This window comes from Cyrtonyx montezumae, unplaced genomic scaffold (assembly GCF_038088225.1).
Source record: "Cyrtonyx montezumae isolate F1298 unplaced genomic scaffold, pur_monq_1.0 scaffold_8, whole genome shotgun sequence".
NCBI classification, from domain to species: Eukaryota; Metazoa; Chordata; class Aves; order Galliformes; family Odontophoridae; genus Cyrtonyx; species Cyrtonyx montezumae.
In genome coordinates this window covers 112,994,877-113,012,859 of record NW_027072089.1, presented here as the reverse complement: position 1 = coordinate 113,012,859, position 17,983 = coordinate 112,994,877, and the positions used below count along the sequence as shown (strand labels likewise).

The 17,983-nt window shown below is 40.6% G+C and overlaps 1 protein-coding gene across 1 annotated transcript; it reads left to right on the top strand.

Moving 5' to 3' along the window:
* Positions 1-1,657: 1,657 nt before the first annotated feature.
* Positions 1,658-16,578, top strand: GPNMB (glycoprotein nmb). Its single transcript, XM_065752557.1, has 11 exons — positions 1,658-1,818; positions 6,064-6,213; positions 6,915-7,058; positions 8,164-8,337; positions 9,422-9,580; positions 10,054-10,362; positions 11,492-11,614; positions 12,295-12,397; positions 12,917-13,122; positions 15,495-15,582; positions 16,381-16,578. Exons 1-11 carry the CDS (start codon positions 1,749-1,751, stop codon positions 16,532-16,534), a joined length of 1,680 nt encoding a protein of 559 aa, XP_065608629.1. The 5' UTR covers positions 1,658-1,748; the 3' UTR covers positions 16,535-16,578.
* Positions 16,579-17,983: the final 1,405 nt, after the last annotated feature.

Genomic DNA, 17,983 nt, shown 5'->3' with positions numbered 1-17,983 from the left:
CATTTCAGCTGGGAATGGAGTTGATTTAATAACAACAAGAAAGCAACAATCACATGAGGACGCTACAGTCATATGATTTTTTTTTGCATAGTCAGTCACAGCTCTAACTTTGATTTATGCTCCTCTCCTTTCTGCCAGATAATGAGGGCTTAGTCCCAACAAGCCTGGCATCCCCAAGGCTATTGTCTTCACCCTTTTCCATGGTAGACACAAGGCTGCAAAGCATGGAGTCTACATATGCAGGATGCACTTTGCTGTTCACACAGCCTGGAATCCTTCTCTTGGTGCTGTTGGGAAGGCAGGAGAAAAGGACACCCAGCTCTCCTCTCTGTGTCCAGCTTCTCACACATAGATCATGATTTAACTGCTTCTGAAAGGTCCCAGAATGTGGTGAGATAGAAGACAGAGGGGGTGCAGAGATCTTGAAAGCAAAAGGAGTTTTGCCTTGCATGCACCAGCAGCTCCCAAAAAGGACATCGGAGCCTGTTTTACTGGGAAAAGTGCTCCAGATAGTGACAGTAACTTACAGTGAACAGAAGACGTTAGAAAAGATGAAAGATACCAAGAGCAAATCATAGTTGTAAAATTCCCTCTCATTGGGCAATCTGTTCATTTTGTTCACAGAACCTTGGCTTACAGACTTACACCTGCCCTGCCCAAATGAAATACAGTTCAGTGTTGCCCAGCGTGCTGATTTCTCATTAGCAGGTGTCTCCCCTGCCAGTGCTCTGCTTTGGGATCACTGAGACCACTGCTGAATTCCAGTCTTGAGGTCTGTACTTGATTCTGTGCCATAGCGCAACAAAGCTGCTTCTTTGCTGAAAGCAAAAGCAAGAATCTTCATCAGGCTGACAGGACTGCAAAATGATTTAGTTATTGCACTGCCTACAGAAGACCACCTGTGGCTGGTGAAGCAAGCTGAACCTGAATGTGAACCAGAATGTGCAGTGTTTGCCAGTGCTACCAGACTCCTCTTCAGGCACTGATTACATTTCATTATTAGGTTGGGTGGTAAAATCTATTTTTGTTTCATCTCTATACACCACACACTACAGTAAAGTACTTGTTTGTGTGTAGCTCAACTTGTGACCTAGATATGGACTGGCTGTCACAACACAGTCTGTGACTATACCTCTAAATGTCATATCACACAACTGTGGTAGTAAGGTACGTGCATGTACCCACTAAGAGAACTTTTAAATAATGTTTGCCTTCAGGATCAACTCTGATCAAGAGCCAAGTCCAGGGAAGTGCTAGAATCAGCCAGTTTTCTCTTAGTTTATAGTTGTTGCTCAGCTTGTGGGAAGAGAAACAAGTTAAAAGTAGAGATGGGTTCATCAAATGCAATGAGCTATTGTAGTAACTCTAGCAAATCAGGCTACGGTGAGAGTTAATTTGGATTTCTGGAAGTAAATGGTTCTAATTTAAAAACAAATTAAGTACAAAAATTGATCAGAGAGCAAAACCAATATAAAAATGCCTGCAAGGTAAATGGTGTGGCTCTAAACAGGTCTCTCAGAAATCCCAGGGAATGCTGAAAGCAAAAGGAGTGAGTCATAAGCACATGAGCTGAAAGAAGCTGAAGACAAAATCATGCATCTCTGCTTAATTCCATCACATGATGAGTCCTGGGGCCCTTCTTTTAATTGGAGAGCCGAGCAGTGGGGAAACTTCATTCTCACTTCTCAGTGGAGGCTGAAGGAGTTACTGCTCCGCTGTGTACACCGGACACCGTGCACCGCAGCACCATGTGCGGGGCTCGCCGCCACCTCGCGCTCCTGCTCCTGGCCGAAGCGATCCTGTGCGCTGCTGCCATGCGTGAGTGCCTCCCTCACCCCTTCCCTCCCTCCTGTCTTGAGATGGTGCTGTAAAACCTGTTGCTCCCTGAAGCGTAGCTGAGGCTATATTGAGCCGGATCAAAATGCCAAGAGCTGTTTGCTGTGCTCCGCAGGTACAGAGCTAAGCCTTGGCTCATCTCCTCAGATTTCTAACAGTATTTCTTCAGGCTCAAGTATAGCCAGAAAGGCATGGGGAGGATGGATTTCTCATAGTTTGCTTGGCCTGTGTCCTGGCCTGCCAGAGCTCCAGGACCCAAGGAGTCCAGGGGTTAGATCCTCCAGCCTAGTGGTCAGGCTTGGTCCCTGGCTTCTTCCCAGACTCCCAGCTTGACTTCCAGTCTTAATGACTCACTGAGCTCAGTGCTAGCAACCCAAAATGGGAACTGGGGGTCAAGTTCCAGAATCTGCAAGAAGGAAACCGAAGGCCTTAGCAATGGAGGGCAGGCTGAGCTTACCTCTAGCCTCGTACCTGTCTTTACCACGGTACTTTCCTCTGATGATGGATAGCATCAGAACTTCCTCGGTCAGATATAGAAACATTGTATTTAACAGGAATTCTCCATCAGTCTGTGCACTCCAGTTTTAGTGGTAACCCACATAAACTGTGAGCCTGCAAGAGATGTCACAGCTTAACTGTGCCTAACGTGAAGAAATAACTGTATTTTCTTTAATGCTTAGAACCTATCAGCTGCTGGTTTCATTTATTCTCCTTAACTTCCGTACTTTCAGAAACAGTGAAAAAACGCTTCTTCCTCCATGCTCTTCACAGGTCTGTTTTCATGTTCTGCTGTCACCCATTCTCTAGGCCATTTGGCTGTTCCTCATCCGGAAACAATTCTATCCCTTTGTGTCACCTTTCTCTGTATTTTTCAGTTCTCTGGAAAAGCTCTCCCCCTGCTCACGCTGTAGAGAACAGAGCAGCATACCTTGTTCAAGATGTGAGCACACCGGGAATTATACAACGTTGTAACAATGCTTTCATCTTTACTCTTTAACCTTTTCCTATTTTTTCAACTATTCCCGAGCTGGTCAGTCAAAACTGTAATGACACAAGATCTCATTTTCGAGTGGCAATAGTAGATTAGAGGCTCTTGTTGTGTACAGCCTTGTTCACCTGCTCTCCAGCTCTCTTGGCAAAACTTAGACATATTTGGGAGGAATGTGCTCCTTTACGGCACATCATATTAATCCACTGTTTCTGGCAATTCTGTTCTTCATCGCTGTTTCTCCCAGCTTGTCCAATTTGAGCATCACGCCTTTTATAATCCTCTAAATCTTCCCTGGAAATGTTTTAAAAACTGTCAGCGCAGTTGCCAACTTTTGTTTCACGGCCACTGAAGCAGCTTTAAGCAAGACGTTACATGCTATGGTTAACAGCTCATTTATTTCACTCTTGAACAGCTTCCACACCTTCTGAGCCACCTGATCCAGATGACTTTTTTATGTGTTGATTTGCTCTATATTTTTTCTCCACTTTGAGGGAGATTCTCCATCATTGGGAAGAAAATTCTAGCACAGAAGCCTCTCAGGCTCTTCCATTGCTCACAAAAACTTCAACAAATATATTTTTATTTTTGTGCCATTGCTTTATCTTTCCCAAATGCTACTTAGGTATCTATACCATCTATTCACCCTGCAGACTTTCTGGCAGGCTTTCTGCTACTTCTATATTTTAAAAAGATTAGGTGGTAAGTTTTATGGTTTTGTAAGTTGTCTCTCAGGTTCTCTTGCATCCCACTTCATTATGTTTCTACATGCAACTTTAGAAAGTTCACATTGCTTCTCTCTTCTTAGCTTGGCCATAACTCCAGCCTTCTTACATTTTGCTCTTTAACTACATCATTTTTCTATTGCTGTTCTAACGCCGACCTTTTCTCTCTTTCATGACTAACACACTAGCACAGGAAATGCTGAACTTCTCTGTGTTTTTCACAAAGATGACAACCAGAATGAGAAAGAAGGTCCACCAGGGTGTGATCTTTTCTCCCATGATCACCTCACCAAAACTATTACACTAATTATTTCATTATTCATATTTCATTCATCAAGGTATTATCACCTTGCTTATTTTGAACTAAACTGCTCTAATTTTATGTGATGACCAACATCTGTTCTTGAATGTTTTTCATTGCTACAGAAGAAATACACTAAAGCTTTTCATTCCTTTAAGTTCAGCAATGGAAAATCTTCAGTTCCACGTGTTAGCTGAAATACTGGTGAACTATTTTCTCATCTTTAAAGATGTCTTTGTCCTGTCCTGAAGCTTGTGAAATGTTTAATATTTGATTGAAATAAACAAAGCACAACAGGGAGGCACAGCAATGCCTAAGGAGCTCATGATTTAGGAGCAGTGACCACAGTTATTACTAGAGCTGGACAGGAGAATGACTTCTGAATTCAAAGACGGCTATTCAAAATGAAAAGCATTTTTGAAATTAGAACTGTTCCAGCTTGTTTTGATGAATTGAATGGGAAAAATATGATCAGAATTTTTATTCATCACATACTTCTAGATAAAATCAAAGAGAACAGAATTAAAAATAGGAAAAATCCCTACCAACTTACTTTCAAATAAGATGACATTAATTTCTTGGCATAACATGTGATTAAGCACAATAAGCCTTTGTGAAATATTGCAATAGTTTTTATAGTTTCTAATCTGCTTTTCTTTTCCTGACGGACAATATTGCCCAACTCTCCTTCTGACAAAGACTGAACATAATAGAGCATGTGATACAGGCCATGAGGAAATACAGGTCATAATGTTCTGCTTGGCTCGCATCAAAAAATCTTAAATCTTCAGGGAAGTCAATTAAACATATTTATGAGAGATTGCAAGAGGTTCTGTACGGGAGAATATGTCTCACAGCACCTGTAGACTGCTCTTTTCCTTGGACCTTTCAGTCCTTTAGCTTCAAGAAGGAAGAGAGAAGGAGGGAGAGAGCTCCTTGCTTTGGGGTGAGCACTGAGATGGGATTGGCCAAGGGATGCCCTCCTAGCCCAGCAGCCACCTCCCAACTTCAAGAGAGAGCAGCTCCTGCCTATTCTGTGGTGCTGTCCCTCTGGCTCTTCCGTGCAGTAAAATTAGGAGTCACAAGACCATGCTAAGACTGGCTGGCTACACCTGCTCTGCAACTTTTCCAAAACTGGGACAACCTCCAACATGAAACGTTTTGATACAGCACTCACAGCCATTCCTGCCTTTCTTATAGGTCTCTGCATCTTCCCTGAAATCATCCAGCTCTTTCTTGCACGTGTATATAAATCTCAAAAGCATCCAGCATCTCCTGACTTTAAAATAAAGTCATGAAAAGCAGAAGAAATCCTGACTCCCTTGATGTTGGGACAGGATGGCACACCCAGCAGTTACCCAATTAACATGATGGAGTTGTTCAAAGCCTCCGGGCTTTCATGGAACTCTGCATATGAGCCTTCTTATGAGTGTATTTTTATGGCATCCTACGGTGTTTGACATGTTCCCGCATGTTCCTTGGATATTTATTTTGTTTTGCATCATGTGAGTACTGTGTAACAGAGAGGGATCCTCGAAGGCCTGGGAAAAGTTGAGTCCCTCATATGTAGTAATATGAGAAGAAGGAGCTTATTAACATTGTTTAATCTGAGTCACGTTAAAGTAATAGGCATGAAGCTAATGTGTTTCTGCTGTTACATTGTAAACACATTGAATTTACTATTCAGCTCTTAATTTCCTTCTCTGCAAACACCAGCTTCTGTTACACTTGGCTCCAGCCCTCTCCCCAAACCAGCAGCCACCTCACCAAAGAAGCATCACTGGATCAAAATTCATTCCCAGTACAACTCCACTAGAGCACAGCTCAGGCACAGTGAATGTAGCCTGTTACCCTTCCAGGCACAGATTTGCACACAGCAATCAGGCAACCTCTTCAGAACTGTCCTGACTCTTGCATGTTTATGTTCACTCACAAGAACGATTGTTCTGGTATGGTCAAAATATTGTAAAATGTATTCTTTCTCTGGAGAGTCTTCAATAGTGCAAGTGGGAAAATATCAGTCTGTCAGAGGTAGAATTGCTGATTATAGCTGATTGTAGTGTCTAGAGCTGCAATGATAAAGCTCTATAACTTTCAACTAGTGAAGAGGAGCAGAACACAGCCATAAAGAAAGGCAGTTCAGCACAGGCACGATGCATTTATAGGGTGGGAGGAAGGACACTAGCCCACTGCCTGTTTCCTCTTCTATACAGGGTTTCAAGATGTGCTGAGCAATGGAAGAACTTCTCCCACCACATACAACAAGAAGATACAAGGCTGGTCTAGTGATCAAAACAAATGGAATGAAAAACTTTATCCTTTCTGGGAAGAAAACGACCCCAGGTGGAAGGACTGCTGGAGAGGTAATTGCACACATGCAATTCAGACACACTGAGAAAACTGGCCAGAAAACATACCTCAGTGGGGCATGCAGGTGTTGCAGTGCTTTTTCATAGGTGCTATACTCACAGCTGCTGCAAACACAGCAAAGCTGAGATGATCTGCTCTGATACCATTACCAGCACCTTATCTGAAGAAGCAGAATAGTGAGCTGTTCCAGTAACTGCTTTCCCATACCTCACAGCCTCAGGCATGAAGTATGTACCACGAGGTACTGATGGCCAGGGCTCTAGGATCATGCTTTATTTGTAACATGCCCTACAGAACACGAAGCTTCAGTTTCTGGTTCAGTAGGGTGCTGTGGGCTTCAGTTTAACAACTTCTGTGAAGAGCCTGTTTATTGTCTCCTGGGCTGAGCCAAGGTCTAAATACAAGGGAGAAATACAAATATTCTCCTTTGGAATATATCAACCACATCGGTAAAAAAAAATCTCTAAGAAGTGAAAAAAAAGCTCTAAGAAGAAAATGAATGACAGTAAGATATGTGGGGGGAATCTCTGCTGTTCTATACTAGGGCTTTAATGAGAACTCAAGTGATTTAGGAGTACAAATGCCCTTGGATATAAAGGAACAGTCAAGAAAGCGCTCACAATGTAAATAGTGCACAGTTGAAGGTAGCTGCTGCTCTGATAAAGGCAGTGAAGACCATTTTTGGTTTTTACAGGAGGAAGGGTGACAACCAAACTGGTGACGGACAGCCCAGCACTGGTAGGATCCAATGTGACCTTTGTCGTGACCCTCCAGTTTCCCAAGTGTCAGAAAGAAGACAACGATGGCAACATTATATACCAGAGAAACTGTAGCCCAGGTAGGTAATAGCAATCTCCATTCATTTTCATATGGCGCTGGTGTGAAAGTGCACACCACTGAAATCACCAGAAGTACACTCCATGCACAGCGGTCATGTTGCTCTTAACTGACAACTACATGAGAGCCCAATGTGCCATGCCATTTTCTTTCTTCACATCGCTGTATTATTCTTAGCATTCTGTGTCTGCCACATATAATGATCGATTAATTTAAGATTTGTCTTTGTTATAAGATTGGCTTCCTCAGAGACTTTTTAATTGGCTTTAATTTGGTTTCCTAAAAGAAAGTGTTGCGAAGCAATTGCTTCATAGGATAATCCTCTTTTTAACTTTTTCACCTGTTTCACAAGGGAAAAAGCATAACAACATCAATGTCCAAAGCTTCCAGGCCTGGAATGAAACAGGCTGCTGTATGGTTCTTCCTCTGAACTCATAAATCTTCAACTATTTTTTTACCGATGAAAATAATTTTTATTTCAAGGCATAACAACTTTTTTGTTTCCTTCAGCCTAAATTCTACTTTTTCACTGTCTAATGTCTCATTAACTGCTGATACCCATTTTCTACTTAATGTCTGTGGTGTGTTTGGGGAAGGAAACGATATTTTATTATTCAAAAAGGAACTGAAATTCAGGTCTAAGTTATTTAAAGATGCTGTAGAAAACTTTTCTGACAAAACAAAGTAAGTCATTTCTTCACAGTGTTTCCATGGCTGCAGTTTCTACTTAGGATTTTACATTCTGCTTGTCAGATGTCAGGGAAACTTCAGCGGCTCCAGAGAAACACTAGGATGTCATGTAGCTGACAGCAAACTTTGGACAAGGAACTTCGAGTTGTGTCTGATCTTGACACAGTAAATTATTTAAGCCTCTAAATAAAAAAGTTCTAAGCCTGAAAAATCTATTGCCTGTATTAAAAACAAACGAAAACCAGCAAAAAATACCACAGACATGGAAAAAACTGAATGTCAGCCTAAAAATAGCCCAACTTATCCTGTTGTTTAAGGCTGATAACTTTGCTGAAACCTGGGGTGTCTGCCTCCCGTTTCCTCACCTGCTGTGCTATTCTCACTTGACCAGGAACATGTCCTATTTCTATATTTAGATTCTCCAGCTGTCCAGGATCAGTATGTCTACAACTGGACTGAATGGATCGACAACTGCGGCTGGGAAAACTGTACAAGCAACCACAGCCATAATATATTCCCAGATGGAAGACCTTTCCCTCATCATTCTGGCTGGAGAAGGAGGAACTTTGTCTATCTGTTTCACACATTTGGTCAGTACTGCAATGTACCTCAGCTTGGTTGACACTGAGAAGCTTACATTCACTCGCTTTTTCTAGTATATTTCATTAAAAGTCCTTAAAAAGGATTCCGCACTCCTTGGATTGGGATCCTGAGTTCATTGTCCTCATTTCAAAGAGTCCACCAGTTGCTCTACTAGGTTTAGAAACCTACCTTCTGCTAGGTTTAGAAATTGTGTACTACCAGGAGGTTTTCTTGATGTCTGCATTCACGCAACTACCACTGAAGAAAATGAATTTCAGTGGTACTCAATATGCTTTTCTTAGGAAAACATAGGGTCTGAGGTCAGTCAGATGATCTGCTGGCCGCTCACTGCCACTTCAGACTCTCAGATTTAATAGAGAGCACAGAGCTCTCAGAGTTTAATGGTACGGCAATTCTTGACGCTGGGGAGAAGGTAGAAACTGTCATTGACAATGTAGTACTGTTCACTGTATTACATAGATTCACAGATGCTGATTTTCAGTATTTCCAGCTGTGAGTATGTAATGGTTGGGCTATTCCTGGCACTGGCTACATACTAAAATCTTAAAATCCTAATTTGGCTTGAGAAAATCAGCATTGTCATCAACATCAGCATGAATAATAATAATAATGTCCCTAACACATAAAGGTGATACTATTTATCTACCTCAGTCAGCTGGAAGGAAGACAAATGTATAGGAAGGGATATGGGTTTGAAGCAAGAAGGATTATATCTTCTTGCTACACTGAAGGTAAACTTAAAATGCCTAAGAAGTTACGCCAGCCATTACATAATCCATATAACTTGGCATAATGTAATTTCTTTGGAAAGATGTGAATGTTTTGGCAAATGCTCTTCCTTAAATCAGTGAAATTCGGGACATCTTTCTGACACCTTTAAAAAAAATAATAATGGGAGTAAATGCATTGCAAATGTGCCCCCAAAACATCTGCCAGATAATAGTTGGACAACCGAACCATATACTTTGGTCTAGGCAATCCAAGAGTCACAGAGATGCAGGTTCTCTGAATCTCTAAATCTTGTAGCTAGCCTTAAAGGAAAATATATTACAAGCTCATGTTCTGTTTCAGGTCAGTACTATCAAACAATCGGACGATCTTCAGCAATTTTTTCAGTCAACACTGCAAATATCACTCTCGGCAAACACATAATGGCAGTATCCATTTACAGGAGAGGGCACTCAACATACGTTCCAATTGCAAGAGCAAGTACCACTTATGTTGTAACAGGTGAGTGTGCTGAAATAAACTGTAATAAAATGCTGGGACCATTTGTTGTTTCGCTGTTATAAGAAAGAATTCGCCACAGACATAATCTGTTATGAAAAGGATACATTGGCCTGAGAAAGGTTTTTAATACAAAAGTGAAATTTCCAGCAAATTCCCTGGAATAATGCCATTTACCACTGTATCTATCTCAGTTGGGACACCTCTACTTGATGTGATAAAGAAGGAGTTACTAAAGGAAATGCAGTTTTCCACTGATGCCAGGATTCCTTGTTTGTTCCCACAGCTCTCTGGGTAACTGCCACTGACGGTGACTTGGAAGATCAGTAGATCGAATTAAACTAGAACCCCATGTCAAAGATACCCGTGTCTCACATTCTGACTCTTGTTGTTCAGGAGCTTTGGAGCTGTTTGTTGTTTGGAGCCAGATACGTGCACTTCATTTACTTTCTTTCTTATTTTTTTTTTTCCGGCAGACAAAATTCCAATATTTGTGAACATGTCCCAAAAACATGACCGTAACATCTCAGACTCCATTTTTATCAAAGATTCACCAATCACATTTGATGTGAAAATCCACGATCCCAGCTACTACCTTAATAATTCCGCCATCTCCTACAAGTGGAACTTTGGAGATGGGAGCGGCTTATTTGTAGAAAGCGGTGCCACTACATCTCACACCTTTGCTCTGCAAGGAAACTTCACTCTGAATTTAACTGTTCAAGCTATCATACCTGTGCCTTGCAAGCCAGTAACACCCACTCCATCACAGTCCACCCCAGCAGGTAAGAGTTTATCTATCAGCAGTGAGGATCTATATTAAAACACTATATTATTAAGTATGTATATTTAGAACTTTTGGTATCACCAAAGAAGTCTTGTGAAGCTCTGCAAGCCATCTACAAATTGATTTAGAGACAAAATCAGTGCACACATAGACATCATTTACACATTAAAAAAAAACCTGATTTCCATTTATCCCAACTCTAGTTCTGCCACCACAATGACAGCATAAAGGGGTCTTTGGATAGACCCAATACATCTATGTTTATATCCTCTACTACACCAGATCAAGTGGTTGTAGTCTTGCCTACTCAAGAGACATCTTCTAAGGTAAGATGTACGTTCTAAGTGAGGAAGAAGTATTTCAGAGCCAGTTCTTTTCTGGTTTGCATTCATCTCCACCCAAAATTAAATGATATTGAAGTAGAAAAAAATTGTTCATATTTCAAAATACGGGATTTCCACATTGCATTAAGCCAAGAAGGGCTCTTCCACTTTAAAATTATGCACAACTGTCTTTCAGAATAATCTGCATTATGTTCAGCATACTTTTAATCATATCAAAGGGTTTTAAAGTTTGCAAAAGGCCTGCAGTTTCAGCTTGGGTCATTACATAACACTACCAGTGTTAAATTGTATGCCTGGCTGTATTTTTCCGATTTCAAAATTTAATGTGGTTTTTATGAAATATAAAATGAGAATTAAAAAGCAAAGAAAAGAGAGAATTTTCACTACTTCCCTACTAGCCTGGATGTAGAACAGTGGAAAAATACTTTCTTTTAAAGAAAGCACTTTAAAGCTTTTATTGCTATTTGGAATTATTCTGTAATTGAGGTGGGGATTTTAAAGTTCAATTATACCAAAGCTTGCAGCCTCACTTTTATTTCACACAGACAAGTGACTGGAAGAGAGTCTACTCAGACCTACTGCCGGGTTCTCCAGAGCAGCTTACCACATGTTTTCTTTCAGAATGATCCCACACAGATAAACATATCACTGCATAGCTGCAAAGCAAAATAACCAGTGACATATATAACGAATATTATTGAGAGAGATAGTCATGCTCAGAATACTTTTGCACAGAACTCATTCTAAAGCTCTGTATCTACTTTTCTTTCTTCAACCCAACAGTAACGGCTGAAGCATCTTCTAATTCAGACCCTTCTGCCCCCGCTGAGACAGCAGAAGACAATCCTGATGGAGGTTGCCATATTTACAGATATGGATACTATACAGCTGGTATTGCCATTGTAGGTAAGGATGTGAGTCAATCCCTGGAGCAGAATGAGGCTAATAATATACTACATGTATGGTAAAAATAACATTTATTTAGCCACAGTTTTATCAAATATGGGAGTCCCACAGTCAAGATTCTTCTCTTGGACACAGCTGGCATTTTTTAAGATTAATGCACACATAGTTAACTGGCTCACTTTGGTTTCCTCAGACACTCTGCCGGGTCAGGTCTGTAGCAAAGTTTATGGTGCCTTGGTTTCAGACAAGGCTTGACCTTCCTTTGTCTGGACATCTGCTGATGGTTGTCCCCATGCTACGCATGGGTTTCCACACAGTTGGGCTGGGAAACCGCTGGTGGGGATATACGCTCTATCATTCTTTTCTGTTCTGAAACATGCTGGCCAGAGGGGTTGCATAACATTGAGCTAACCTTGGCATGTACAGAAGTTGTGGCTACAGGGAGGTGGAAGTGATTTTGTGAAAGAAATAACTAACTATAAAAGAAAAAATAAAGTGAAGCAGAAAGGAACAATCTCATAAAGAAAGTACTGGAACATTTTTACCATTCAAAAGGAGTGCTAAGGGAGGGAGAAGTTTATGGCAAACAAGACTTGACCTGAGCATCAGCCAAACACTTGAGGTTCTGTACATACAAGCTTGTAATGTGTCCTACTGTTGACATCTGTTTCCTCTCCCAGAGGGAATCCTTGAGGTAAATATTATTCAGATGAGAAGCATCCAGATGACAGAAAGTCAAGCCGAAAATCCACTAGTTGACTTCGTTGTTACCTGCCAAGGGAGGTAAGTATGTAAATGAAATTGTCAATCATCTTCCCTCTTTAAAATAATTAGGTGCTGGAACACTGTCTGCACTTAGATGCAGCTGAATGAACAAAAGTTAGGAACACCACAGTGTTTCTATTTCTTGACTGGACGTAAAGATAATGCAAGTCCCATTTGTAAATTATGCCAACAGAAGCTACTGCCAGGCTCGTAGGATACAGAACAAATGGCAGGCCAAAGCAAAAGTAAGAGAACTAGATACTGTGGAGAAGCAATTCTATATTTTCCTGGCAAAGATAAGATTTCAGCACTCATTATGAAATTGGAAGCAGTCTACTGAAACTGGGAGGAAACCCTCTCTTTGCAGCCGTGATATTTTGATGCTTAGAGAAAATGGGTGTGATACAGATAATAATCACTATGGTATTGCTGATCAGCAAACAAGCATCAGAATAAATCTGGGGCATCAGTGCAAGGCATCCGTAAGTGGGGCTAACAGGACTCCACAATACAATGTATTCTCTCTTCCCACCCCAGTCTCCCTACAGATGTCTGTACAGCAGTTTCTGACCCCACATGCCAGGTGTCTCAGGGCATGGTATGTGACCCCATCATCGTCACTGATGAATGCTTACTCACCATAAGGAGAGCTTTTGATGAACCTGGAACGTACTGTATAAACATCACCTTGGGGGATGACACAAGTCAAGCCCTGGCCAGTGCACTTATTTCTGTAAATGGAGGTGAGTCTGTGTAGATCAGATGTGGGCTGTCTGTGGGCAATTTCTCCCTGTGGTCATTTATCTGCTGAGCAGAGAACATGAGAAGGTACACTGGAGTTTTAGCATGCCTGGAGGCCTCAGCTGAGGTTGTGCCATCTTGTGTAAGAGGTCATACAAAGACAAAAGACAATTGCTTCCCTATGGGAATTTCAAATATTAGAACTCGGTTTGATTTATGTGCACAGTCTACGGAGTACAGCAATTATATAAACCCTTTAGTAACAGAAAATAAGAAATGTTCTTAAGCTGTAGGTTATTTTCACTACACCATTGGGCAGAAAAGTAGGTAAGGGACATGAAATCCATCCTCCTGCACACATGGATAAATAGAAGAAAGGAATGAAGGAATTGGCTCATTTGAAAGGGAAGCAAAGCCTACAGCTGAGCAAGCTGCTCTGTGTCCTCTTTGTAGCTCATCGATCTTAACTGGGTTTCTATTTCTACATAAGATGAACAAGGTTCTGGAAAGGCCTGAGTCATTCTTTGATGACCAAGTGTGCCCTAGGTGACTGTTTTCATAATAGGTTTACCTTGGTCAGATGAGTATCACTGTGTCTTGCTCACAATTATTCAAGCAGTCTTTGACAGAAACAGGTATTAACTTGGCCTCACTAAGGACCCTAAACGATAAAGCTGTCTCTCTACTCCCAACCCACTGCCCTCCTGACCTCTCACTAAATGTCCCAGTGACTCTTCTGATTTATTTAATTAGCATCAGCCAAGAAACTGACCCTTTGAAGTCACCTGCCACAGTATTTTGGCTGCTTTTATTCTATCTAGGTGTAAAATTAGCTGTGCCTAAATCAGTTCATGTGACTAAGACACAATGCCTGACCTGAATGTATTTCAGCTCAGAAAGACAGAAAAAAAAAAAAACATGAAGTAGGATTTTAAAAAAGTGTATTCACGGCAGCTAAATTTAGCCTAACAAGACTGTCTCTCCAGGTTTCCTCCAGAAGGAAAAGCTAATTTGTAGTCTGGGGCTTTACACTATAATAATTGCAGAAACAGGATCTAAGAGAGGTTGCTGCTATGAATCACCTTCTGTAGGAGCCCATCTAACGTTTGCAAATATTTCCCATCTGCCATAATTATGCACAAATTTCAAGGGAAAATGCCATCATTTGGTACCTGAATATACCCAAACATTAGGCCTTTGAAGTTTGGCAGGACTATATCTGGGTTTGCAGGCATTGCACACAACATCAGCTCTTAACCTGCTCAAACTGCTATTGAATGAATTGCAGTACTATGAGTTAGACCTGTCAGTGTGTTTTGCAAATTAGTCCAAGGATCTACTTCATTAATAAAATAATGTAAATCCTTACACTCTCGGGAAGATTATCATGTAAACAAACAGTGAAGTCAAGCCTCCACAGATATTCCATCAACAAACTGAAAAATGTATGAGGCATGTGCACCAAGTAAATGATTTAATATCCTGATTTTCACAGATATCAATTACACATTAAGACACTGGAAAGGTAAGTCAACATGCACCTCTACGCTACTTCACTGCATAAAAACTGTTGATAATATGAGGACCAATAATGTGTCCCAATATTCTCAATGAATGAATGTTGAAGTACTTCTAACACACTGAAAAATTAAGATATTTAACATGTTAAAAAAAAAATTGTAACAATACACCTTTCATCACATACTGTGAAATTTGGAGTAGAGTGGAATTGTCAGTGACAAACCAGAAGGTAGAGCTCAATGACAATCAGAGCCCAGAGTTAATTTCCCAGGACAAGAATGTCAAAAAGCAGAGCTCTCAGCTCTTGAATAAGGCAAACAAACTGAGTTTATCAGGCTCTCAGCCATGCTTTGCCACCTTAATATGTGCAGCTGAAACAAACAACATTTAAGAAACTCCATTTTTATTCCCTTTTCCTTTCCTCACAGCCATCACCCCTAGAACCAAACTTGAGTCTTACATTACAGCATATAAAGAGACTACATCTCATACAGTACGAATAGTCCCCTAGCTTTGCAATTGGCAAGGAACTAATCAGCTCCACCTCGTGGGATGCCAGCAAGGGCCTTGGTGGCTGGAGGAGCCACACCGTGTCTCTGGAACATTGCAAATGCAAAACAACCAGAGTCCAGCCCGCCGTCTGGTGGCACTCAGAATTAAACTGATAAGCTGTGAAAGCATCACCTCCTCTCTAAGTCACTGACTTCCAGTGCTTAGCTTGCATTCCAGTATTTGAAGTACACTTGCACTGCAGTCATTGGAACAATCAGATTAAACTGCTATTTTTCTTAGAAAGCCAATCTCACTGTTAAAACAAGGCTAACTTTTCATCAAGCTGCTTTCTGAATTCTAGGATCGTCTTCAGGGACTGCAAAAGGTATCTTCATCTTCCTTGGTTTGTTGGCAGTGTTTGGCACCATTGGGGCTTTTGTCCTTTACAAGTAAGTTGTATGATTAAAAACAGTTCAAGGAACTGACAAAAATATTAGTTTAAACTAGCAAAACCTACAGCCTAAATTTGTGTTAGCTGTATTTTTGTTTCTTTTTTATAGTTGTTCGTAAATGTTCTAGCTAACATTCAAGCAAATGAGATTACTGGCTTAAACCATAAAGCCATTGGAAAATGTGAGAATATTTGAATTTAATAGGAAATTACATTTGGTGCTCATACGCATAAATGGTAACAAAAGAAGGCCTGGGAACAGCATTAAGGAAAGTCAAAATGCATTACGTGATTTAGATATTCAGTAAAACCTAACAAATAGAAATTCAATTTAGCTTTAAAACCCTTACAAGTAGCTATCAAGAATTAATAATCAAAATGCATTAACTAACTGACAGATTCTTTGGGATAAGGGTACTGGGCATGCAGAAAGTGGCTAAAAGAAACACCTTGCTGTGCATTATTAGCTTGGATTTTTCTCATGAAACTTTAAGACTGCACTGAGACTCCTGAGTTAAGAGTATTCTCAGCCTTCACAGGCAGTGGTGAGAAGGAAACACTTCCACGGAACAACAGTACTCCTCTAAGCAACAGAGCCTTCTCATTAACCAGCCTTAGTCACAACTAATTAACTATGGCAGTTAATTATTATTATTTTTTAATTGAAGGGAGAAGGAGAAAAAAAGAATACATGTTCCAAATATATGATTAATTCTCGTAGGCACTTGCTACACGCTAAATGTGGACCTTTGTGTTCAAATGTCTTTCTGCATCTAACTGTACATGTTCTTTGCAGGAGATACAAACAGTACAAACCTATTGAGAGAAGTGCAGGACAAGCAGAGAACCAGGAGGGACTGAGTGCTTACGTCAGCAATCTCAGAGCCTTTTTCTTCCCCAAGAGCACCGAGAGAAATCCTCTGCTGAAAAGCAAACCAGGCATTGTTTAAATCTTTAGCTTAACATTTACTTAGATTATGTACAAGACCTATATCTGAACTGTACCATGCTGGGTTTGTTGTTGTTGTTGTTATAAAAACAAAGGGGTAAGGCAAAAACACAACTAGATGTTGGTAGCTTTGGGGGGCTTGGTGCCATTAGAAATATTACAATAGTCCTTAGAAAACAAAAGTAGTTTTGAGCACTTGCTGTTCTTGCTTGTGATCTAGGATACACTTTTCTAAGTAACTAAATCCCATGCCTTGTGTTTTCTTACTTTTGGGTTAACTAGATGCAAAATCAATCAGATCCATAACCTGTAGAGGAAAAAAATATTACTTAAATGAGCAAAAAACCAAAAACATGTAAATACTTAATCTTAAATAGACAGTCTAGTATAGCTGCTTATCACCTTAAAGAAGATCCAAGCCAGAACCAAGAGGCAGGCACTGGCTATGTCTGTGGAAAGAAACTGCCATGATATATTCCCAGGGTTTGGGAGCCACCATGCTTTGCAGGGCAATGGCATTCAGTAGTGTGGAGGCAGCTCATTCTGCACCAGTTGGCCTCAGGGCCAGAAACAGGGCTGGACCCACTTAGTTCACTACTGTGGACATAGCTACCAGTGCAGAAGACTCACCTTAACCTGGATCACAGACACCCAAGCAACAATAACAAGGCCCACCTGCTTGGTTTTTCTGATTGAAACTCATTTTTTAAAAAACTCTAATTTGTCATTGCTCCCCCATTCCCTCTCTTTGACCACTTTCTCAAATGAAAACCCTAACGCACATAAGGCGGTATGCTTCAGCTATTGCTTTTGCATCACCCAGCTTAGAAAGTATGAACTTCTGCAAAATCCATGTATCTCCACTGGTTCGCTGTAGCCATTCTGTGCTAAGTCACGTTGAGCCTCTCTGAGGTCAGCCTGTCTTCTAGCCATACATTCCTGTAATTCTGCACTGTGGTATTTCATATTGGAAGACTGGAAGCAAACAGTCTGGGTTACTGAACAGTATGAAAAGGAGAACATCCTATTTATGGAAGGGAAGAGGTTGCTAAACAGAAATGGGAAAACAGACCAAAAATGCTTTAAATGACTTGTTTTTAGTGATGGCCTTAAATCCTATAATCAAAAGTTAAAATGCAAGTTCAACATCAAAATGAAATCAACTCTCATCTGGGGCAAATGATTCTGCATAATCTTTTATAAACTTTTGAACACTGAATTCTTTCAAGATCGATGTTTCAATATACTTAGCTTACTTAAGGTATCTTGGAACAACTCCGACACATATTGTTCTGCATTCCTGAGGCAATGAAGAAGCAGAGATGTATATTCCTGACATCTTAGCAGATCTTCCCAGTGCTTGCCATTTGCAATCTGAACACAGCCTTCACCAGCACATCCGCACTGTGCACGGACATCACTTGATATAAAAAACTCAGATTATTACACA